The 25335-nt window shown below is 46.9% G+C and overlaps 1 protein-coding gene across 7 annotated transcripts; it reads left to right on the forward strand.

Moving 5' to 3' along the window:
• Positions 1-32: 32 nt before the first annotated feature.
• Positions 33-25097, forward strand: UBN1 (ubinuclein 1). Of its 7 annotated transcripts, none has more exons than XM_071815388.1 (18): positions 33-133; positions 855-1281; positions 3066-3152; positions 4114-4209; positions 4494-4628; positions 5005-5108; positions 5802-6237; positions 8929-8999; positions 10296-10425; positions 10651-10769; positions 11265-11393; positions 12301-12444; positions 15479-15529; positions 16708-16750; positions 17081-18307; positions 19634-19886; positions 20203-20292; positions 22666-25097. In XM_071815388.1, exons 2-18 carry the CDS (start codon positions 1042-1044, stop codon positions 22716-22718), a joined length of 3408 nt encoding a protein of 1135 aa, XP_071671489.1. In that variant the 5' UTR covers positions 33-133; positions 855-1041; the 3' UTR covers positions 22719-25097. The 7 variants fall into 7 exon arrangements, with proteins under 7 accessions (XP_071671489.1, XP_065706976.2, XP_065706975.2 ...); XM_065850904.2 differs by having other exon boundaries at positions 19634-19748; XM_065850903.2 differs by lacking the exon at positions 20203-20292.
• The last annotated feature ends 238 nt before the right edge of the window (positions 25098-25335 follow it).

The raw sequence follows: 25335 nt of genomic DNA on the forward strand, positions 1-25335 counted from the left end.
TGTGACGCCGGCGGTGATTGGCCCGCGGAGCTTCAGCGCGAGGGCAGCGCCCCCTGCACGTGACGTAGGAGCGGAGCTCGGAGTCGGCCCGGGAGTCACTCGGCGGCGGCGGTCGCGTCCCGCAGCGGTGGCGGTGAGTGCGGGGCGGCCCCGGCCCTGCCCCGCCCGGCTCCGCTGCTTCCTCCGCCCGGCCAGTGGCGTCCTGCGCTGCCCCCTCGGCACCGGGGCTCTTGTTCCCCTCAGCCCCGCGGCCGCCTCTGTCTCCCCGCGGCCCGCTCCCCCTCATAGCGGCCGGGGCTCCCTCCGGCGGCGCAGCCCGACCCGGGGCTCCCCTTGGCCCCCTGCGGCTGCCGGGCTCCGGGTTGCTCTCTCCGGACCGAACGGAAGCCCCGAGGACGCGGGACCGTTACCGGCCGCGTCCTGCTGCGGGGCCCGTTGTTGAACAGTGCTACAGGCGGAGCTGAGGGCGCGGGGTCCGACCGGAGCCTTCTGCGCTCCCCTTCCCGGTGGCGAGTGGTCGCGGGGAGCGCGGGTCGGGCCGAAGGGCAGCGAGAAGGGGCCGGTGACCGGCCCAGAGCAGGGCGAGGGGTGTCCGGGCCTCCGTGTAGCGGTTGAGCTGCTGGCCGGAGCAGAGCCCCTACCCGGGGCAGTGTGGCCCAGGCCGGTGTTCCTGCCTAGCGCTGATGGGCTGTGTCGCAGCCGGTCTGGTGGGGCCTTTGGTTCCCTCTGAGATGTGTTGCCATCAGCCAACAGAAGTGGAGCTGTGTGGGGTGAAGCCAGAGATGTGGCAGTGAGTGGCACTGGAGGGAGTTCTGGTTCTAGAACTGACTTCTTTCTTTCCTTTATGATTGCAGGAAGCTCTAGCAGCACAGACACTTGTCATTGCCCAAGAAAACTTAAAAATCAAATGACTTGTTCCACTGCCAATGTCCTCAGTTGTCCTTAACCAGCCAGTGCAATCCGTATCTGTGCAGCTGGGGCAGAGCTTTTGTGAGGCAATGGGAACTATGCCATGAGGACTGGTAAGACTTGGCTGTAGCAATGACAGAGCCCCACAGGGTTTCGTTCACCACGCTCCATGGTCCACTGAGCAACAGCTTCTTGAAGAGGTCTCGGAAAGATGATGGAGAGCAGCCCCAGGACTCTGAGCCGCCTCCGACAACCGTTCGAATCACACTTACTCTCTTCGAACCAGATCACAAGCGTTGTCCTGAATTTTTCTACCCAGATCTTGTGAAGAGTTGTCAAGGGAAAGTAAAAGGTGGTTCTTCAGGAGACAAAGTAAGTGTCCTTGTGGCTTTTGGGGAACTTCGGTTGTATCTAAAGATTTCAAAAGCTTTTCCAGTGTTGCTGCTTTGAGAGTTGGCTGTTTGTTAGCTGTGAGGTGCTGAGGGGCAAAAGGAGGGTGGGCGGATGTCCAGCAGGCAGGAGAACTGGCATCCAGGCAGGGGTTCTTGTTGTCAGGCCACGCTGTCTCCTTTGCCTTGGCTGGAATGTCACGTTAGAAAGGTGGTGTGTTGGTGGCAGAGCGCAGGATGTAATGCATGTTTATTTTGGAATTGCTTGATTAAAGTGATTTTTGGTACCTAGCTGCCTAGCAGCTATGAGCAGCTCTTTTCTGAAGAGCATCCAAAGGAGAGATGCTTCTACAGTATGGGGCTGCATCTTTTGTGAGACTCTGCTCTACTGGACATGAATATTTCCACCTCAATGCTTGACATCTCTTCCTGTGTGGAGAAAATGGTGCTTCCAGGCATTGCCTGACAATTCTGTCTTTTGAAAGCCAATTCTCAAGAATTGATGGCCTGCAAACTCCTGTAGCACTTAAACTTTGTTTATGGGTGTCCTTCTATGAAAAGAAAGTTGATTGGATTCTACTAATTTTTACTGTGTTGCTTTTCAGAACTGTTTAGCAGTCAGTTGGTGGTTCGTGCTGCCTTTTTTTGTTGTTGTTGTTTTTGAGTTGGGAGAAGCAGATACAGACCTAGCTGAGAGAGCACCCAAAACATAGAGACACTCTCAGAATCACAGAACGGCTTAGGTTGGAAGGGATCTTTAAATGTCACCTGGTCCAACCTCCTACCATGCTCATATTTCTCAGAGCCCCATCCAGCCTGGCCTGGGATGTCTCCAGGGATGGGGCATCCACCACCTCTCTGGGCAACCTGGGCCATGACCGTCAGCATAACAATTTTTTTCCTTACATTTAGTCTGAATCTTTCATCTTTTGGTTTAAAACTGTCATCCTTGTCCTATTGCAACAGGCCCTGCTAAAAAGTCTGTGCCCATCTTTCTTGTGGGTCACCCTATAAGTACTGAAAGGCCACAATCAGGTCTCCCTGGAGCCTTCTCTTCTCCAGGCTGAACACCCCAACTCTCTCAGCCTGTCCTCCCAGCAGAGCTGTTCCAGCCTCAGATCATTTTTGTGGCCTCCTCTGGCCTCTCTCCAACAGGTCCATGTCTGTGCTGTACTGAAGGCACCAGAGCTGGAGGCAGCACTGCAGCGGGGGTCTCACCAGAGCAGAGGGGGAGAATTGCCTCCCTTGACCTGCTGGCCACACTCCTTTTGATGCAGCCCAGGATACAATTGACCTTCTAGGCTGCAAGCGCACATTGCCTGTTTGTGTCCAGCTTTTTTCATCCACTAGAACTCCCAAGTTCTTCTTGGCAGGGCTGCTCTCAATCCCTTCATCCCCAGCCTGTATTGATACTGGGAGTTGCTCTAACCCAGGTGCAGGACCTCACACTTGGCCTTGTTGAACCTCATGAGGTCCACATGGACCCACATCTCAAGCTTGTCCAGGTCGCTCTGAATGGCATCGTGTCCCTCAGGTGTGTCATCTGCACCACTCAACTTGGTGTTGTCTGTCAACTTGCTGAGGGTGCATTTGATTCCCTTGTGCCATTGATGAAGGTATCAAACAGTCCTATACTAAATACTGTACTAAAGGTTGATTTGTTAGAGCTTCTGCCTGGATGCTCTAGTTGGGATGGGTTTAATACATAGGCTCTTGGTGGCTGTGTCAGCATTGACTCTAATGGGTTTGTCTCTTTTATTTTTACAGAAGAAAGACCCTACTGATCCCTTTAATGATGATGAAAAGGAAAGGCATAAAGTGGAGGCTCTTGCCAGGAAGTTTGAAGAAAAATATGTAAGTTTTTCTTCTTTATATGATGTTACCCCCTAGAGCGGGTAACGCCGTTCAGCTCTCAACCAGTAGACTTAGTGGTCATTAGCTTTTATGTTCCTGTTCTGCAGTCCTTTATCTTGGCTGGAAGGTGCTGTTTTCTGTGTTCCTCTCCTGTCTTGGGGTTGTGGTCTGTGAAAATAGTTCAGATATGCTCTTAAATCAGAGAGTCTGATCAAAGTGAATGTCATTTTCAATTGTAGTGGCAAATAACTTACTGTAACTTATAAAATTTAATTTTGTTAAGCAAAAACTAATTTCTAGGCCTTGTCACTGTGGCATGATGTAATCTGTCAAGTCTCTAAGCACAGTGCTCTGGTGACTCAGCTGCCCTTAGGACAGTGCTGCACTGGGTAGTGTGAGAGATGCTGATATCTCATATCCATTTCCTTGCTGTTCTTCCTCTCACTTTATTTCTGTTGATGGCAATAAAGCTGTGTTATGTTTTACACCTAGCACTTTTGAATAGCCAGTTGCTGTATTGTCTTGTGATAGAAATTTGACTTATGGGTCACCCTAGCGCACTGCGTGTCTTTGATATGTGTAGTACCAAGTCTGTACCAACTGTATAGCAGTTATGGAGGAACAATCCATCTCTGCACTGGCAGAAATGTTGAAGGGGTGCAAACTCAATTTGATGGCACAGTCTGCTGGCACAAAGGCAGCCTGTCTGGCAGGTCAATGTTTTGTTTCATTTGGCTGCACCAGTTTTGGTTCTGTGTGACAAGGCCTAAACTGGATTTACTATGTCCTGAGATTACAGTATGACAGGAATTGATGTTGGTTTGGTTCCGCTGCTGCCAGGAGCAAAAAAGTCCTGATTCTCTTTTCTGTACTGGAGCCAGCCTCAGTGTCCTGTGTTAGGGTTATACCCATGGTAATTGGGAAAGAAAGATGAACACGCTGTCAATCTCTTCTTGTTTAGGGTGGCAAGAGACGTAGAAAAGACCGTATACAGGACTTGGTTGATATGGGGTATGGATACGACGAATCTGACTCCTTCATCGATAATTCTGAAGCAGTGAGTACAGAAGGGGCGTGAGGATGGTTAAAGTTGTCTGCCATGGGGGGTTTGCTGGTGTCTGGGAGGAACCTGAGCTGGGTGCAAGGCAGGAGTGTGCCAGGGCTGGGGAACAAGAGCGCCTGGGGCAAGCGCAGGGCAGGAGGATGCTGGTTAGCAGGTGTGCCCGCAGCCCTCTCTGTTCTTGGGGGAGCACAAGTCCCGCTCCATTCTTCAAGCAGCTCAGCTGCAGAATTAGGTAACAAAGCTTCCAGTGCCAACAGATTGTTCTCTGTTATTTCCAGTATGATGAGCTTGTTCCGGCTTCTCTTACTACGAAGTATGGAGGGTTTTATATCAACTCAGGAACACTGCAGTTTCGGCAGGCGTCTGAATCTGAAGATGACTATGTTAAAGAGAAGAAGAAGAAGTGTCCCAAGGTCAGCAAGCCAACTTTCTCAATTATTTCCCCTGTTAGAGATGTTTTTCTCTTTGGTGGCAATATCTGTTGGAGACAGCCCTGTTTTCATAATGCTGAAGCGAGGCAGCTAAAAGGGAAAGAACAGGAACTCTTGGCATCCTGTTGCCTTTATTGGTAGGATCATCTCTAGCATACAAGCTGGGTGCACTGTGCAGTGTTGAAGATAATATGTACCAGAACCATGGTGATAGATGTAGGGGATTTGGGTTAACATGTCCAGTGGGGAAGGAGCTGCTCTCAGATTCTTGGGAGGGGCCAAGAGTGGCTCTGGGCATGCAGGTCCAATTACATGAGCAGAAGGTGCTTTGATTGTGACTTAGTTTTACTCTCTCCAGAAGCGGAAGTTGAAAGATGGAAGTGAAAAACTGAAGAAGAAGAAGAAAGATGATTCTTATGACAAAGAAAAGAAATCCAAAAAGTCCAAGTTCCCAAAAGCTGGGTAAGGAGCGGGAGGGAATGCTTTCTGCTCGGCAGCTTGCTTCAGGGTTATGGGTGACATTTTTTACACTGCAGTAGTACCTGTTGGAGGGGGGATTGGCTTGAGTGTGTCCTGCAGAAACACCAGCAGGTAAACCACCTGTTGCTTCTGAAGTGGGAGAAAAGGCAGCTGATGATCAGGGAAGGTGGAAAGCTCCACAGCGAGAGTGTCTGAGCACAGAGGGACAGAGCTAGCTGGTTTTTCGTGGAGCTCCATTTAGGCACTGATGGTGGGAACAGATATTGGAGAGCCCTAAGAGGGAATTCGCTCTCCTGGTTTTCATATGCAAAAAGTGTCAGCTGCTGTCACGCTAACTCTCTCTTGCTTCAGTTCCTCTGCAGTAGTTGTTCGTGCATTTTCAAATATTCCATGCTGGAATAAAGCATGTAGCTAAATAAGAGCATAAGTCGGTGGAGATGGTTTAAGTTCCATCAGCTCTCTGCAGTGAGGAAGGAGAGCCTTCTGTTCTCTAGGCTGAACAAAGATCAAGACCTTGAGAGGCCATAGAATATTTTTCCTGATATAACTGGTTAAGGGGCTAAGACTTTCCAGGGGATTGTTGCAAATAGCTGAAGTGAACTGAGATGAAGGTGTCCTCTTCCCCTTCATCTTGTATTCATTTAGATTCTTTCATCCTCTGTACTTTGTTTACAGCTTTACGGCATTAAATGCAAGTAAGGAAAAGAAGAAGAAGAAATACTCTGGTGCTCTTAGTGTCAAGGAGATGCTGAAGAAGTTTCAGAAGGAGAAGGATGCTCAAAAGAAAAAAGATGAAGAGCAGAAAGTGGTGCCTCCTTCAGCAGAACCTCCAGCCCCAAGGGAGGCAGAGGTGATGTCTGACCCTTTGCTCTCCCTCTTTGGCCACACCAGTGATAACGACCTGCTTCAGGCAGCGACAGCCATGGACTCGTTAATGGACCTGGACCTGGAGCGGCTCCTCGGTGAATCCCCAGAAGGGAGTCCCTTTGCTGATGTGGAAGATGGGAGCGACCCTATCGGGATGGGCTTAGATCAGGATTTCAAGCAACCACCATCCCTCCCAGAAGGTCTGCCAGCCCCTTTGGAGAAACGCATCAAAGAGCTGGCTCAGGTATGACAGTTTGATGTGTGACAGTAAGATTGTGTGATTGCTGGAGGGGGAACAGCTCTACTGGGTTTGTGTAGCTTTGCCCAGAGCCAGAGCGCACTCCAGTGGGGGAGTTTTGCAGTGCCATGTGGGATCACACCTTTGTGTCACCCAGTTTTCTCTTATGCCCAGGAGACTTTCTTGAGTGTCTGGATGTCAGGTAGTGTAAAAGTCTTTGGTCTTGTTATCTACTGAATGTAACACTCAGTATCTCACCTGTCTGTATGTTTTTACCTCTCTTGGGAAAGCATGGATCAGATGCAAGAAGTAATTTCCAAAGTCAATTTAAGATGAATGAACTTAAAATGTGAACTAATGAGGCTGAAGAACAAATTCCACTATAATAGTTGTAATGTGCTGTGATGGTCAGGACAGTGTCTGTGAAATGGTGTGCAGCAATCTGTATGTAAATTATTAATAAGCAGATGCAGCTGGAAAGCATTACCTGCTCTACAGTGTGAGTAGGCATGAAAAGCCCTGTAGATGGGGCTTGAGGATTTGTTAGAACCGTTTCTCATGTCATATGCAGGCAAATGCCTTCACTGAGGCGTGGGTACGATTTGGCATCGCCCACATTGGAGCTGTGTCACTGGCAATTTGGGTTCTTTACACATTTTTAACATCTCAGCTTTGGGGTACTGTTTAGGGAGTGGAATATACTAATTTTTGGAAGACTGATCCTGTCTTTTCATCAGTAGCTCGTCCTGCAGTTGGACTCCTGTGGGACTTCTCCAAAATGTGAGGTGCTTTGGGAAGCTCTGGGTGCTGGTCAGGGATCCCTCTCCTGGCATGTCACAGAAGTGTGTCTTCAGACTTGCTGTGGGGCTTCTCTGCTCTGCGGGCTGTCACCATCAGCCTGTCAGTAAATGTGGAGTTGTTTTGCTCCCGCTACTAGTGTTGTTTGTAAACATCGATATTTAACTCGTAAACAGTGCTCTTGGAGCTCTGGTGGTGGTGTGCTTCTGGGAGTGGAGCTTCTGGGGCACATCAATTTAGAGCACCTGTTACTTAAAGCATCTCTTAGTAACTCCTGTTACTGAAGATAAGCTTCTGTTAAAGATAACAGTGTTCTGCTGAGAAACTCTGAGTGTATATAGTGCTGGTGAGCAGATGGAGGAGAAGGAGGAATTGAAGAAATTATTGCCACAGCTGATAACAAGAATGGGCTCTTCTGTTTGCTATTCAGGCTGTTAACAGAAAACACTGGAACAGCTGTTTCTGAACTATATCTGAGTTAAAGGAGAACATTACGGAGGCTCCCATGATATCGAGTTAATTGTTATGTTGCTGCAAGACAGTGTAATACCAGGCTACCCACAGATTTTCCTACTTAAATTTTCCTGCTGCTGTGTCCCTTGTTGATGAAGTGTGTATGCTAAGAAAATAAAGCAAGGAGGAGAAATACAAGATTTAACAAATGGAAACCTCTGGGTCAGTTAGGACTTTGGGGTGTGAACTCTGTTGCAGGTGGGATAGAAGAGATGCCATACCTTTGAGGGCCAGGTCTCTTCCATCTCAGAATCTGGGAGCATCCCCTGAGTTAAATGGATCCTCCTGGCATTTCCTTTTCTACTTGAACTGATTTGACTTTAACCTTCTCCTTCCAAAAAGAATTTTCCTGTTGAGGATTCTCTTTAGCCCTGAGCCTTCTCCTTTGATATCACCAGCTGTCTATGACCTGCTGCTGACAAAGAGGAATGTACACCTTCTGGGCATAAATTAATCACTGACTAGCCTCAGCCTTGGAATGTTAAATCAGAGGATTTAAAAATCACACCCTTCTCTCCTGGTTTCCTTTCCCATGCAAGGAATCGGTAACTTGATGTGATGCCTTGTGGTGAATCTCAGTTTTGTTTACAGTCCCACTCAGAGGAGATGGAAAGCTCTTGGCAATTTTCTGCTATCATTCATCTTTTGGGATTATTTTCCCGCTGAACATACTTTTCATGGGTGTGATTTTTTTGGGCAGCACTGTGTGTGCTGCAGTCATAGCTCAGGAAGCTTCCTCAACAGGATTATTTTTTTTTTCAGTTTCCATGGTGTTGACTGGAAATAACACATCCCCTGTGGCTGCTACTCTTTCTGTTGGTTTCTTGGCTTAGTGTCCAGGTTGGTTTAGAAAGCCTAATGATGAGTATCCCTGACGGTCCGTAAATGTAACTAGGATGATCTTTCCTGTTCCAGGGACAAGTTCTATGCTGATATTACTCAGTCTAACAGCTCTTACCTGAAGTTAAAGCCATGCCCTGGAACTGTCCCCTCTCCCCATGGGAAGTATGCCAGGGAGGCCAGTTGCTGCCAAGCTGTCTCCTGTGTCATATTAAATGGAGTAATCTTCACTCCAGCACAGTAACTCTAGTGCATCTGGACAGGAGAATCCAGAATGGGAAGGTTTGTGGGCAGGATATGGTCTTACCAGTTCAGATGGCAGGTTGAACTTGAACTGAGGAGGTGTGAGAGGAGAGGACAGGACACAATCCCTCGTCTGTCTGTTGATTGTGGCATCTTTTAGCCCATTTACAGCAGGTGCAGAGTTTGGTGGAATGAAACCATGCCTTGTTTTACAGTATTTCTGAAGTGGTTTAAAAAACACTTGATTGCTTGTGCTTGTCTCTGTCTGTGAACTGATGACTTGTGTTGTTTGCTCACTTCCAGGCTGCCAGAGCTGCAGAGGGAGAAGGCAAACAGAGATTCTTCACTCAGGACATCAACAACATCATACTGGAGTAAGTGCTGCTGGGAGAGAAGAGTGGGAAAGGAGAATCTTAGGCAGAGCATTTTTGGTAAATTGAGGAGCAGGCTTAGCAGGAGTTGTGGGGGTGTCCTTACACAGGTCCTCTACGCAGAATATGCCTAGGATAACATGAAAATCTTCTAGAAATGGCTTTCAGTTTAAATATGATGTATAATTGAGGTAGGAGAATCTTGGAGGGCGTATACAAAGGCCTGTTCTGAAGATGATGCTTCATATCCATGTGCCTAAATTGGGTCACTTGACCTATGATCATGGCTTGATACAAGAACAGTAAATCTCTCTCTGTCAGAGATGTCAGGTATGTTCCCTGCTATTGAAGTTATATGCTATATGGAATGTTTTATAAATGGGATAAGGCTGCTGTGTTCAACTGACATTCTGCACAAACTGGAGGGATTCCATCACTGCTTGCTGTTTTTGAGTCCCCCAATTATAGAATGCCAGTGTTGCTTCACGCAGCTGTTGATAGTGGCTTCATTCTTCTTCAAGTGCCTGGAGAAGGCTGATGAATGCACACAGCTTTGTGATCATCGCAGTGTAATAATAGTTACACAGAGGCTTTAATTTCATCAAAGTTTTTCAAGGCACTTGAAGGGAGTTGCCGAAGGGAAGTTTGGGAGTCTGTTTGCCTCTCATTTCAAGTGGTGATTACCACCTTTCCGCATTCCAGTGCTGATTGCACCAACAGTCCTAATCTGTTGTCAAAGCGATAACTTTAACCACATTCAGAAGAGATTTAGGTAGATTTGTATGACTTTGCCATAGAGTTAGTGGGGGGTTATTACACTTATTAGTGACACTGAAAAAAAGCTCATCTCCTAAGTTATGTATAACTGTGTAGGCAGGTTTGCCACACACTGACCTCTCTAACCTACTCACTGCAAAGTATGTTCAAGCCCAAGAGATAAAGTTTGGCTCTATATTATCCTGATTTAGACTCTTGCAGTATCTGACATAAGCAGTGCATACCTCCCATTTCATTGCCTGGTGCTCCTGCACTTCAGCTGCCAGAAAGCACTGCAGGGTAAATGATATGGCTGACGTCCTGATGTTCCTTTTCCAGGCACTCTGAAACTCTACTAAAAGGCATAGCCTGGGATAAAGGGCTTGAGTCTGTTGATTCTAAAATCTGAAGAACTGTCCTGTAGTTTGTCAGGCTGTACCTTGTCCCTTTTCCTGCCTCCAGCCCCCAGCTTGCATCAGTTGGATTTATGTTGCTCAGGGAATGCTGGCCAGGTCCCTGCTTAATGTTCTGTTTGTTCTTCAGCATAGAGCTGCAGACCCGGGAGCTGAACAGCCAGGTCCGCTCAGGGGTGTATGCCCACCTGGCTGCATTCTTCCCCTGCAGTAAGGACACTCTGGTCAAGCGCGCCCGTAAGCTTTACCTGTACGAGCAGGTGAGTGCATTTGGCAGGACAGCCCTGTCTGGTGCGCATGTTACCCTTGATCTCCAGAGCATGGTTGTTATCTACCTAATGTGGTGGTGTCCTTCACTGAGCATGTTGCTGGCACCATGTCTGGTGGTGTGGATTCAGAACTGGCCAGGTCTCAACCTGCCAGATCTGAGTGTCTCATCTGGCACAGGCCATGTGGAACTTCAGTGCGTTCTGTGATTGCTCTAGGGTGGCCGCTTGAAGGAACCTCTGCAGAAGCTAAAGGAAGCCATTGGAAGGGCCATGCCAGAGCAGATGGCCAAGTACCAGGAGGAATGCCAAGCCCATACTCAGGCCAAGTTTGCCAAGTAAGCTCCTCGCTTGCTTGTTATGCATCTGTAGCTCTTCTCAGCAGGCTCACTGTGATGTGTAGGCTGCTCTCATGAAGTACACCACCTGTTTTTGTTCTGTAGTCAAAAATTGCTGACAGTCATTAATTGGCCTAATTAAGCTGTGTGTATTCTTCGTGCTATCTGTGGTGATGCTGACTGCAGCAGCACTGATGGGACCGAAACTTTACTGAAGTGTTTCACTTCTGTGTGGGTGTGTTTTTAGGACCATGGCAGCCTGAGAGCAGTCAGACCTTGATTAGTCCTGTGGTCTCTATTACACAGTATTGGAAGGTTTCTTAACCTTGAGCACTTAGTTCAGCTTGCACCCTAAGCAAGAGATTTAGGCCCTTTTCCTGCATGTGTGTTACCATTGACTGTTGAGACCTCTGAACAGTATTGTTCAGAGATACTTAATCTTGTCCTTGAATCAGGAGGTCAATGCCTTCCACATTATCTCTGTCTCCATTTTAGGATGCTGGAAGAGGAAAAGGACAAAGAGCAGCGAGATCGAGTTTGTTCTGATGATGATGATGAAGAAGAAAAGGGAGGGAAGCGTGTTGTGGGACCACGAAAGAAATTTCAATGGAATGATGAAATCAGGTTTGCATAATTTAGATATTAAGTGAACCTATAACTTGTCTTGTTCTATGCAGTTGGAAGTGAAGCATTTCAGTATTTGTATCTTGTTTTCAGATCAGCACTCATCATCTGTAGTAAATGTCAGCTTAAAGGTTTGTGGCAGACTGTGCTGTTTATGGAAGCCACTATTAAAGATCACCCTTATATACTTTGCAAAAGTGAAGCACAGGCCAACTCTGAGAGAAGGGCTAAGAAACCGTGGTGCAGAGGCCAAATGAGAGGGACGCATCTTTGGGAAAAGAAGGAACTCAGCTGAATTGCTGAGGTCCCACAGCCTGGATTCTTAACAAGACCAGACTTGTGGTTGTGTGAGCAGTTACAGCTAATGGGGATTGCTGCCTCTGACACCCAGGGGCCTGACAGAAAACAGAGTGCTGCGTGAAGGGGAGAGGGACAGAGGATAAAATGAGAATCAATCCTGCTGTCTTTTTCATCAGGTTCTGTAACAATTCAGGATGCTGCTCTGTAGATGGCTGACTGATTTAGAACAAAGCAGGCTTTGCGTCCTGCTGTCTTGTTGCCTCTCAGCACAAAGGTCTGCAGAGAGAGGTTCAGTTCTGCAGTTATTGGTGGCACCTTTAATTCTGGCACTGGTTTCCTACCTCTGCTGCTTCAGGATACTAACACGGGAAGGGGTAACAGGGCTTTCCTCCCCTGGCACGTCACTCTGCTTGCACATGTGGAGCAAGGAACGTGCCTTTGCTTTCCTCTTTCTTGCGGAGGCAGTGCAGGGCCGGTTTTATTAGCAAGGTGTTATGCAGAGCCAAGCATGTCTTGGTATATTTATCCAGCCCCTGATAAACAGCGTAACCTCCAACTGGGGAAAGTTAATCTGCGTAACTGTATTTGAAATCTTCCTGTTCTTCAGGGAGCTGCTTTGCCACTTGGTGAAGATTAAGTTGGATGGTTATGACCTTGACAAGAATAAGGCTCAGTCTCTAGAGGATTTTGTGAAGACCTTCCTAGATGGAGAGGTGAAGCCCCTTTGGCCAAAAGGCTGGATGCAGGCCAGGTGAGCAAGCATCAAGTTGTACTCCAGGGATTCATTGTCATAAGGGACCTCGGAAGGTCATTAGTCCCACCATGTTCAAAGAATAGCCAGCTTCCAAGTTAGATCAGAGCACTCAGGGCCTTATCCTGTGGAGTTTTGGAAATCTCTGACACTGGAGACTACCACAGCATCTCTGGGCCCCTGGTCCAGTACTTAGTCACTCTTTATGAACTCTTTTCTCCTAATTTCCAATCAGAATTCTCCTTGCTGCACTGAATTGAATATTGCCTCGTTTTACTATGTGCCTTTGAGAAAGGTCTGGCTTGATCTTCTTTATGGCCCCCTGCCCCCCACATTCTCTAGGTGGTGGAAGACTGATGTTAGATCCCTGCTTGGTCTTCAGATTTTCCAGACTAGGCAAACCCAGTTCCCTCAACCTCTCCTTGCCTGTCGTGTGTCCCTGTTCCTCAGCTGTTTTAGTGGCTCTGGACTGCCTCCAGTTTGTCGCCATCTCTCTTGTATTGTGGGGACCCTGAGACTGGATGCTGTATCCAGATGTGACCTCACAAGTGCTAAACAGAGGAGACTAAGTACTTGAACTACTGGCTGTGTTCTTGCTAATATGTGCCAGTATATAGTTAGTTCCCAGCACTACGCTCTTGCAGTGCCTCATGTTCAACTTGTCCCTCAGGACCTCCAGGTCTTTCTCTGCAAGGCTGCTACACAGCCAGTTGCTGCCCAGCCTGTGTTGCTGCGTGGGGTTATTCCATCCCAGCTGCTGGACTTTGTGTTTGCCTTTGTTGAACTTTACAAGGTTTGCATTGGCCCCTTTCTCCAGCCTGTCAAGGTCCCTGTGAATGGCAGCCCTGCCCTCCAAAACATATTCTGTCCCCTCCCTCTGTTTTCACGTCATCTCAGACTTACTAAAAGTGCAGTCTGTGCTGTCGTCCAGGTTGTAAATGACGATGTTGAGTAGCCTTGGCCCCAGTACTGACCTCTGATGGATGCTGCTGGCAGTAACAAGTACAAGGTAGAACTGGGACTGAGTTGGGGCTCACTGGCCCGTGGTTTCTTGAATCTGTATTACAAAGGATCACTTTTTAATGTTTCATGAAGGACAAATTTTTCATACACTTTAGGAAGTCTTCCCTAGAGTATTCCCAAAAGAAAGCAAAGCACAAAGTTTTAGTGGCATATGGACTTGCACTGCATATATCATAGAGTCAGCAGAGTGAGCAGGAATTTGGTATAGTTTTCATTACCCTATCTGGCGTCTTCGCTGCCGTTTCCTGCTCTTTCACGCCCTCCATCATCCATGGCATTGAGCTGGCAATTGCACAGAGCCATGCAAATTGTAGAGTCACACTGCTGGGACTGTTGTCAGCTTCTGGCCTGCTTTGTTTTGCTCAGTAATTTTAAAGTAAGGACAACTGTACAGTCTTACTACTAGAATCTCTGTCTCTTTGCATTTAAAGAGCTGGGCAGTGCTGTCTTCTCTCTGCGGAATTTACTTTTCGGGTTTCGTGGGGTGTAAAGGAAGAAGTAGGTACCAGTTCTTAAGAGCCGTAAGTATGAGTAGCGCATTACAGATCTCTTTGGAAAAGTCTGCAGCTGTTTATTGCAGTAGCATATGCACACAAAGTACAGTAATATGCACGGTTGTAGTGTGGTGTTGTAGTGTTTGGGAGCTGAATGATGGCATTGGGAGGTGTGTGCAGATTCCTGCTTAGTTAATGAAGATATTACCAGCTTGAGGGTCCTAGCTTGCCAAGTTTAGACACTTTTTTCTTTAAATAACAGGAAATTAAAATATTTTTGCCCCTAGTTTATATGTGAAACTGTTCTTAGGTGTACAGATGTTCACCTAAGACTCGATGTAGGAGGACCTTCCAGTGAAATTAACTACAGAACAACTGAATAAAAGTGGTTTTCCTGATTGCTTCCAGTGGCTCAAGGACAGTGGTTTCTCCTGATGGGACTTAATGCAATTGGACTTGATGATCTTTACAGGTCACTTCCAACTTGAGATACTCTATGATTCTGTGACTTTGTGGTTTAAAGACAGAGAGTAAACTGATATCCACAGGAAAGGGAAGAGGAGGGACTGGCAATGCTAGGAGAACTGCAAACAATTTTGTGGACAAGTCAGCTTGATTCACTGTCATCATGATCACAGAAGTTCATCTTTAAGACGAACTTAAAGATGGACAGAGCGGCAACTTTGGGTTCAGAGAGGTCCTGCCAGGATTCTGTTTTCTTAGCACTAAAAAGAGATTAACAGATTATATAGGGTTAAAATAAGCTTGTTTTTTAAAAGAAAAAGGATGACTAAAGTCTTTATCAAGCTGTTAATGGCAGATGGGAAGTGTATTCCACGTGGCAGTACTGCAGGTGTATTTGTAAGCTTCTCACCCTGACAGCTAAGAAAGCAGCTGAGCGGCAGCTGGTTTAGGTGCAATAGTGTTCATGTGAGATTCTGGTTTACTTAGCCCTAGTAGTAAAGCATTTTGGATGAAGCTTTATTTATTAGTTGTGGTTAATCAATTGTTACAGAAATGGTTGTGCTGATTTGAGAAGTCACCACAGCTGTTTGGGGACACGAAGGCAACAGAGGCAACGTGCAAAGGCTTCTCATCCATGTTGCTGCATTTTGGGCAGGGGAAGGTAACCTTTGCTCCCGTGAAGCTGATGAAGAGCTCTCGTATGGTCTGCCAGCTCTTGGATGATCTGCGGCAGCAGTAACACCCAGCTTGACTAATTGTACTGCCTCTCCAAGTGACTGTCAGCTTTTTAAGCTGGCAGAGCTTTTTCCTTAGCTGTTGTTCAACAACTGCCTTAATGGCCTTTCCAGCACCTACAAGCATAGCTCCCCAGCAAGGGAATTGTGTGTGGGAGCTCAGGAGGATTTTCCTGGAAAAGGGATGAATATTTGCTCTCTTTGATATTAATTTCACTAAGTCCCCTGCTGTACCGTGCAGCTATTATCTCCAGTGATCCCAGCTGCTCTACTGGGTCTTGCTGGATATCACTTCTCATTGCTCTCTTCCCTTCTTAGGACACTGTTTAAGGAGAGCAGGCGTGTACACGGACACCTCACATCAGTCCTGTGAGTATCGCGCAGCATTCCTTTGGAGTGATAACTGGTCAACTCCGTTCCCTGGGGCCTGGGTGGATTATGCAGGAACACCTGAGCTTGCTTGGCTCCCATCACATAGTTTGGTGTTGCTTCATTTGGGGAGGTCTAGGGAAAGCAGTTGTTTGTGTGTGACATCTCCCAACCACAGCCTTCCTGAGGTGCTTTAGCCTTACACTAAGCTCAAAGATGATAACATTGGAGCCACGTTGGCTCCTGGCCTTGTTCAACAGACTAGAGTCAGGCCTCTATGCTAGTCCTGGGAAGGCAGATCAAGGTAAAACGGAGCGTGGTGTCAGCACTGTGATTATTGCTACCTGTTCAGTCGGTCCTTACTGGATTGTGGATGCCCTCTTTCTTGTTGCCTGGTAAAGGAGGGCTACAATGAGCTCAAGCTAGTGCAGGTGGGTGCCACAGGCTTGTGGGTGGCAAAACAAGAGAGCCATTGGAATCCAGCTGGGCAGGTGCTTTAATGCCAAAGGGTCTTGTGGATCTTGCTGGTAGTCTATAATAGATGAAGATATGGGCTTAGGCTGATGTCTGTTTGACAGATGGTCCTGTTCTTGGCACTGGATGAGCAAGGAGAAGTGTGAGAAGGTGTACAAAATAGTGTGTAGAGTCACCTTTCCCTCAGCCATACTGTCCTAGCAGTTCAGGGATGTCTTGTACCAGAGGTTGTATCTGACCAGACAAAATGATTTGTTTTCTGTGAATTTGGCAGATGCTTTTGCATCCTTGACTTCTTCTGGAAAACTAAAAGAAGCACGTAGCTTTTCTCCAAAACAGTCTCTGCATTGGTTTCTCTCTGGGTATTGCTCCAGTTAGGTCAGCAGTGGGTTCCTGTAATAGCTCCTGGCCCTGCAGCCGGTGCAGGACATGTCTGTTGAGTGCTGTCACTGCTCTGCTGCCATTTCCAGACTCTGCTCTGCTCCCTAATTCGTTCCCCTGTGTGGGAGTTGGGGCTTCCTAGAGCAGCAACCAAATGTCTTATGGTTTTGAATCCTAGCAACCTGAGCTGCTGCCTCTGTTCCCTTGGTTCTTTGCAAAAGACTCGGTGGATCATCATTAAGAGGGCCCAAGTGTGCTCCCTAATTGGATGCTTCCCTGCAGGCATTCAGTAAGCCATGTTTCTTTTGTCTCCCTTGAAACAGGGCGAAGAAGAAAGTCGTAGCTTCTACTAAGGTGAAAGTGAAGGTGAGTTCTTTGTTTTCTGGTTCTCATGGTTGACATATACCAAGAGTCAAATGACTGTCATCTTAAATGCTATATGTGAGTCTTGTACATTAGGTACAAGAAAGTTGTACAGTGAAACGGCTCTGGTCAGTATTGGGCTTGAAAAAACAACTAGAACAGCAGTTTAAATTGATGGCAACAGCAGCTGGGAGGGAGGTGGCGGCCTGGCAGGCACAGAACATGTTTATTCTGCCATTTATCCCCAAATTGGGAACCTTCCCTTCTTAGCAGTAAACTCTACCTGTGTTCTGACTGCCTTCTCTTGTGATTTTTTTGTTGTTGTTGTTCTAGGAATCTTCCTGTAAGCCAGATAAAAAGGTGTCGGTTTCTGTTCCTTCAGTGCACTCAAGCAGCACCTTAGCTCTGTCTGCAGAGCCCCAGGGGGGAGCTCTGGGCCTCAGTGCTCAAACGAGAGAACTCTTGTCCCTTGAGACAGCCCAAGCAGCCAGCAGCGCTGGCACTCCTACCACCTTCATGGATGACTCCTTGGATGAGGACTTAATTCGTAATCCCACTTCTTCCCTCGAAGCAGTCTCTAAGGAGCTGGCTGTGCTGAACAGCAGAGCGGGAGGGAGCCCTGACTTTACTCTTCCTGGAGCTCCAAAAGCTCCACCAGAGAAGATCCCAACTCTTGCATCCTCAGAGGAGAAGAGGACGTTTCCAAAGTCCAACCCTTCCACTACATCATCCTCTGGTTCCCTCCAGTCTCCTCTAAATTTCCTGGCTGAGCAGGCTCTGGCATTGGGCCAGTCTTCTCAAGACAAAAAGACAGAGAACTCTAATTACAAAGAGCTCTCCTGCCAAGCCTCCCCCAGCAAAATCCTTCCAGATGCGCACCAGGCTAAACAGAAACACCACAGCCTGGTCCGGCCAAGCCATGGGCCTCAGACCTCCACCTCAGTGCCGGCTTCTCAGGTGAAGGTCTTTCACTCAGGCACCCAGCTACAAAAAACTTTCACCTCCCCGGCTCCATTTGTCAAACTGCAGAATCCCAAGTCCTCCTCCCCACTGCCCCAACGCTCGCTCCTCCAGCAGGTCAAGTCATCAGCCAAAGCTCAGAGCTTCCATTCCTCCATGTCACCAGGCAGCACCCAAAACTCCAGCAGCTCACACAAGAGCCCAAGCTCATCCTCATCATCTCTCAGCCACACAGGAAAGCACTCAAGTGGCTCTAGCTCTTCAGGACAATCTTACAAATCGCCCTTTGTTTCTGGTTCCCTCTCCAAGCATGGGCCTTCTTCCAGCAGCTCCTCATCTGGAGCTTCTGCAAACCAGGGCTGCTCCTCTGGGAGCTTGCTGCCCAGTGGGCAGACCCCTTCCTCGGGCCAGGCTTCCAGCCGCCCCTCCTCAAGCTCCTCAGCAAAGAAGATGCCTGTTTCGCAGAAGCTGACTCTGGTGGCACCTCCAGGAGGTTCAAATGGAGATTCTAGTGGGGGCACTCAAGGGGTGGCCAAATTGCTGACCTCCTCCCTAAAGCCAGCTGTTGTTAGCAGCACCGCATCTTCTACCTCTGTGCCGGTAAGCAGGGATGCACTGACCTAACCAAAAGCCAGAAAGCAGGGCATTGTGTCAGGCTGTCTCAGACTTGTTCAGACCTACTGTAAAGTGATGACTTCAAAAGAATTTCCTGAAATTCTTGAATGACTGTCTGGGTCTTGGCTGCGTAGGCTAGGAAGTCCTGGCCTTTGCCATGGACTTGCACTCCGGAATGCAAGCTTTCATTTTCAGCTTAAAGTTACAACTAAGCAAAATAACTGTGTGACCTTCCAGACTCCAATTTTTGCATAGGCTGTATAATGTTCCTGCCTTGACTTTGCAAGTTATGGGGACAGCAGGGCTTCCATTTGGGTCAGGAGTAAGTGCAGTAAGGCAAGTTATCACAAGAACTAAAAATCATTGCATAAAATAGAATTATAATGGCCTGCAATCTTGACCTTCTTGAAATTATCGCAAACAGTTTTAGTATTATTGCTACCTTTTCATGGGTGACCTATAAATAACCTATGGTACTGGGCTATAAACTCAAAATGCCTGCCCAGCTTTCTTTGGTGGTGATCTCTGTCCATGTTCTGTTGCTCCCTGCTTGCTCCCATAAGCTACTGAGGTGATATTTGGAATTGAGCTCAGTGGCAAGTTCATTGGGATATAGCATCTCATGAAGGACTCCTGGATTACCTGTACAGACTTGCGTTATTCAGCCATTGTATTTAATGGTATAAGGGCCTTAATTTTCATCTATAACAAAAAAGTAATTGTTCCTACGCTGCTGTATTATTTGTTGTTGACTGCTCATACCTGCCTTCTTTTGTGGCAAGTGGAAAGAGCTGGGCAATTAAATGAGTATATTTAAGTGAGTCTGAAAAATGTGTACTGCTCAGCCTGTGCACCGTGTCTCTTACTGTCATAGGGATCTGAAAAGCTCTCCATGGGAGAGATCTCAAATGACTTTTTTGGGTGCAGGGCTACACCAGACCTTGGTGCCTTGAGTTGTCAGCAGTGATATGCTGCCAAAAGTGAGTAGGAGGCCTACTCCCTGAAACTTGCAAGCAATGTGTAATCTTTTCCTCTGCTTAATGGAGGTACAGTTCCAGAGTAAGGGAACGACAGCATGAAATCCAGTAAAGTCATGTTTGCAAGAGCGTAGCACCCAGCAGCAGGAGTGCCAGTGTCCTGTGCACCTCCAGGTGGCCTCTAGAGTTGGCAGCTGTTGAGCCCTGGCTGGGAGGCTGTTTTATGCAAGGAGGAATTCTTGAGCACTCCATGTTTTGCAGTTTTTCTCTGAGTATGAATGATGCCATGCCTTGATTTTCCCACTTCTGACTGACCTTTTCTGTTGCTTTTCAGAAAGGAACTAGTGGAGCTGTGCTGCTAACGAGTTCTTCCTCCTTAAATGTACTGGCTCCATCCTACAAGTCCAGCAATCCAAAGCTGCCAGCCGCCCTGAGCTCCACCCCGTTAGGTATTATCTCTCCTATTCATTCCTTCCCTCTTCATGTCATCTCCTTCAGTTCAGACTCCTCTGCCAAAGCAGGGGTATCAAAAGATGCAATAGTTACAGGACCTGCTCCAGGAACTTTCCACCATGGCCTTGGTCACAGTGAGTATCCTCCTGGTCATGCCCATGTGTTACTTGCGCCTATGTTGTTGAATAACGTGAGAATGCCAGCGCTTGGCTGTGTTAACTCGTTGCAGACCAACCCATCTCTCTTGCTGTTGCTTCATGCTGTAGTTCATGCACTTATCTCAAGCAGTTGCATTTGGAGAACCTTGGGCACATCCCTATAGCTAGCCCAGAAGTCCCAATAGCTGGAAACTGAGCTATAGGCTAACTGTTGCTGCTCCTCTGCTCATTTCTGTCTTAGATGTATATTTGTTCTTTTTTTCCCCGCTCCTTTCTTTGTTTTTCTCTCTAGGTCTTCTAGCTGGCTTACACTCCAGCCCCCACCATGCAGCGCCACTCCCACATTCTGCCCTGTCCACTCATTTACCGCAAAGTTTGCCAGGTAACTTGTCAGACGGTCATGTTTGTCTTTGCTTTGAGTCATCCTGTATCTCAGCGGATACTTGTAGGGTTGAAAGCAGAGTGGTAATCCACGTTGTCTGACTGGTGCAGTTGTTGCTAGAGCCCATGGCCTCCCCGAGGTACAAAGCGAGGTATAGCGCTCCATGTCCTTTCGTTTTTGTTATTCACGGTAAACTTGGGCGTTTCTGAAATGATGAGCCCTCAGAGCTTGTAGCAAGTATTGGTTCCTGGAGGTACCCAGGTTTGCTTCTTGAGTTGTGGTGAAGAACTATCCTCCCAGGATTAGAGCTGGGCATGTTTATGCACCGTCTGCCAGGACTGCTCAGGAATGAATATTCTGGCTCTGTGGAGTTTGTTACTAGTGACCTATATAAAATGTGTCAGACCAGAATGTCCTGTGTCTGTGCACTGAGCTAATTGCTTACATCTCCTTTGTGACAAGTTTGTAGTGTAAATGGAGACTGCTTTACTCAGTGTTGAAGTGATGATTTTGCAGTTAAGCCTGTTCCTGCCCCAGTTTGACACCTGCAGAAGCAATGCATAAAACAAGAGATTTCCGAAGAACACTTTCTCTGCATATAAATGGAGCCCTGCCTGGTGGGCTGTGAACATGTGTAAATGTGGTAGCGCTGCAGAGGAAGGCGAGGAGTAAGGGCATCCATGCGGTGTTCAGTAAATTGAAATGCAGGGCCAGTAGGTCAGGCTTACCTGCTTCAGGGAGTTGCTTGTCCTGTTGGTAATCACTACTGCTGCTTTCTTGATCAAGATTAGCACTTGGGTGCAGTTCAGTGCCATTGTCTCAGTGCCTGCTCCTGTTGTGATTGTCCTACTGGGCTGTATGAGCTGAAATGCCCTTGAGTGCTGAGCACAGCACTTCTTTGCTGAAGAAAGAAGAATGCTGTGCGCAGGTGAAAATTCAAATAATTAGTTGGTTTTGCTTCTTTTGCTGAAGTTTGTCTGAGGTGGGCTGTTATGCCACTCCAGTGTGGTAGAGGAGAAGCAGAAGTTACTATTATAACAGCAATCACTTGTGTGACAGAGCCTTCCTATTTGCAAATTCACAGTTACTGGAGAGTGAGGTGATTACATTTCACAGCCCAGGTTCAAACCAAAATTATTCTGTGTCAGTGAGAAGGAGTTTTCTGTCCTGTTATTTGAGGGAATTTCAAGTGGTTACTGGAAGTGTCATAAGCTATGAGTAGACAAGAGGTAACTGGGAATAAGTGAGGAAAACCTGTCCATTGAGACAGCTTCAGCAGTGACACACTTTCTCACTTGGTGTTTTCACACAGAGGTTGGAGATGGAGCCTAGTGCTTAATATTCTAAATTGTGGTGCTTTGTAGCAGAACACAGATAATATTTAAATGGCCACCATAGTCTTAACATTTATTAATTTGTTTTGTGGAATAAACTGTGGTTGGCTGTATAACCAGATGGCCACGGCTTCATTGCTCTGTCTGAAAGCTGTGAGGACTCTGGTGTGTTGGGAGCTTGTTACAAATGCAAGGAGGCATTGATGTCTTAACTGAAAGTGCATATACAGGCATTTATCAAAAAGCTTTTGATCAAGGAGCATTCTGTGCTTGTTTGTGTGTTGTCACGGCTGCGTTTACTGGCGGAGGTGCCTGTGGTGGTGTGGCGATGGCTCTGACTGCTTGCTTTGGAAACAGCTCTTGCATGGAAAGAACTGTCCTTGTCCTGGAGAAGAAGCTGTTGCTGTGCTGCTCAGTGCCACTGCTGCTTAGCCACATGTCTCAGTGCACCCATTTGTTCATCATGGTCTGATGGCAGTTTTAATTGCTTCTGGAAAACTTCTGCTTCCTTAAACTTCCTTCCTTTTTCTCTTCAGTACATTTTCTCTTTTCCTTCCATGTCTGTTTCTTTCTTTTACCTCAGTGGTTAAATTCCTATGATTCCTGTTGGCAATCAGTGGGCACCTGAAGCCTTCATTACAATGGTAAAGGCGTACTAATGGTGTGATATCAAACCACCTTTAGGTGCAGGGCAGCTAATACCAAGTATTTCTGGTTTCCTAGATTAGGAGATGTGGTAGGGAGGCTTTTAGAGGAGGACACAGGCAGACTAGTCAACCAGTATCTGAATCTATGCCGTGGTGCTTTTGCTGGGAGGCCACAGGAGACCCTTGATGCTTCCTGTGTCCCTTAGTGGGGAGCAGAGGCAGGGCTGCTCCCAGGTGTGAGATGTCTCCACGCACATCCTCTTATCCCGGATTCCCTGGTGCTGGAACGGAAAAGTGGGTGTTTCTGTGCAGAGATCTGGTTGCCCCAGTTGCACGCAGCTCCTTGGAGCTGATGCTGAACCTCCTTCCCATTTGGTTTTATTTTCTTTCAGATGCTTCTCAGCTTCACGGCAAAGGGTCCAACACGCAGCAGCGGAAGTTGTGATGTCTGCAAGGAGGGGAGCTGGAACACACATAGGATAAAACCAGGAGGACAGGTCATGGACTTTGGATACCGGCTGTGTCTCATTTTTGTTTTGTTTTGTTTTTTTCTTTTTCACATCAACTGGACAGACTGAACCGTGATGAAAAACTCATTGTTGTTTGCTCAGAGGCTTTCCCAGCTAAGCCCTATGCAACGGACCACCTTGAGCCATGCCCTAATGAGAGAAGCATTTTGTAGCACTGTTTTATTGCTGCTGCCCTTCATGCATTCCCTGGCACTGGCAGGAGCTCGAACTCGCAGGGAGACTCGGAGGGCTTGGCTTTCGTGCAGGGGACTCCCACCCACCTGTGTCTGTATCTGCCAAGTACCTCCAAGTCCAGTTACCTCCTTGGTCTCCCACTGGAGGGTATGAAAGGTGCTTCTTTCTTTGGCTTCGGATTTATGTGGATAATTCTAGCACTGCCAGTGCTTTCTGAAGACATCGGACTGACTTTTCAATTGTACTATGAAACTGTGCTACAGTTCATTGCAGGACTTAAACATTTCCTCTATGGTGAATCTAATGAACCACCTGATGTTCCCCTCTGGAGGAGAAAGAAGACTCTTTAGAGAGACATTTTTTGATGCAGTCATGGACTTTGAGAATTCTACTTCTTTTGGGTTTTGGATTTTTTTCCTCCAAATGGATGCTTTTTTTCCTGCTCAGTTTTATCCTCATTACCATCGAATGCATTGGATTGAATGGGACACTTCTCAGCATGACACGTGTATAAGAAGACATAATTCCAGTGCCTTTTATGGTGGAGCAAGAATGGACTAGTGACACACATTTCAGCCCTATTTTGTGTGCTTCTCAACACTTTTTTAATCATTCTGTATTTAAGATGTATTCTGTTTTATTTAATAGAGCTTTTTATGGTTGCACATCAAAAGAAAAAGCTGCACTGTCTGGACTTCAGTGGTGTCTTGGTGACTGTGAACAACAGTACCAAATCCAGCAAGAGCACCAGTTCTTATCTGAGTTTGTGCCAGCAGGTTCCAGACCCTCCCCTGAAGCCATTCTTTCCTAGGGTCGTCAGTTGTGATCTCTGGTGGGCAGAGGGAATGATCTAGATTAACCAAGGTCACTACTAGTCAAATGAATTCCAGGGAATAATATTGCTCTCCTTGATGATTTCTGCACTAGGATCATGTACTTGTTACAGCTGCAGGAATGGGGACCAGCTAGAATTGGGGTGTATATTTCCTATTTAATTTTTTAACTCTTAGACATAAATGCTTTTCCTGAGCACACCCTGTCAGTCTGTGCATAGCTAAGGGCAGGCTGTGGTGCCAGCTGAGCTTTATGGGGTTCAAGTTTTCTCCTTTTTGCCCCGTCTGCCTTATCTTAGGCCCCCACAGCAACATCCTAATTGTGCAGTGGTAGCTCTGATCCACATAGACTTTACTGGTTTTTCAAACAAAAGCTTTCAGCCTTCCTTCTTTAGCTAGTGAAGGATGCTGACACTGATTATACCAGCAAATAACCTGCTTTAGTTTTTCCCAATTTTTGATAACAACCAAGATGGACTGTTTTCAATTTAAGCTGATACATAATTTCCCAAGGTCATTGCATTGTTTGTACTTAAAAATGAACAAAAAAAAAAGGAGCTCAGATTTAAAATTTGTTTACAGAAGATAACTAGGTTGTAGCAAAAGAGCCAAAGACAGAACTGGTGTTATTAAAACTAAGCACAGCAGTTATGGATGGACTCTGAGCAGTGGATGTTGCGTGGTTCCCGCTAAAGGCCTAATCCTGAGAGGTACTTTGCACCTTCAGCTTCCCGCAGTATCTGAAAGAGCGTTCAGACACCTGGCAGGACAGGGACTCTCAGCGAGTGACTCGAGGTACTGGTTCTACTCCCTCTCTTTGCTTTCACTTGAATGCTTCTGCTGGGAAGCACCCGTGTGTGTGGCCTGAGCAGAACGCCCTCCTTCTAGGAATTTAGCGAAGCCTCTTGCCTCAGGGAAATGTTTATCTGGTGGAGATTCCGTGAGATTTTTTTTTTTCTTTACATGCTATGATGAGTGAGTGAATGGCACGGAGCAGAGTCACAGCAAGGCAGAACCACGCGGAAACCCGACAACCGATGGGGAGCCAGGAGTCTGGTGTCTCTGCCTTGACGAGGCAACTTGTGACACTTTTGTGACGGTGTGGGGAGGCGAGGCTCCCACGGCACGCACTTAGTACGGCAGTTCCTTCCGGGCGCAAGAGCTGCGGTTTACCATTATATTTTTTGTGTGTGTGTTGGGACTGTCTTGCTGAAGATAGTGGGGGTGGTATGAAAACTGTTAATCTTGTACAGAACAACTGAATAAATTGTTTCAAAGTTTCCAAAACTTTTTTTTTTCCATCTTCTCACCTCTAGTTTTATGACTTTGCTTTCAAGAATTTTTCTTTCTGCTAAGATAACTTCTTGATCATCTTGTTTCTTGAGTGAGTAACGAATTATTTAGGTTTTGACTGAAGTCAAGATTTTTTTAGCTGTAATTTACATAGTAAGTAAATTACAGCTCTCTCTTTCTAGCCATTGCGGTGGTAGAGTTGCATATTCTCATACAGTGTGCTCCGGCTGAA

Source organism: Patagioenas fasciata, chromosome 15 (assembly GCF_037038585.1).
Source record: "Patagioenas fasciata isolate bPatFas1 chromosome 15, bPatFas1.hap1, whole genome shotgun sequence".
NCBI lineage: Eukaryota > Metazoa > Chordata > Aves > Columbiformes > Columbidae > Patagioenas > Patagioenas fasciata.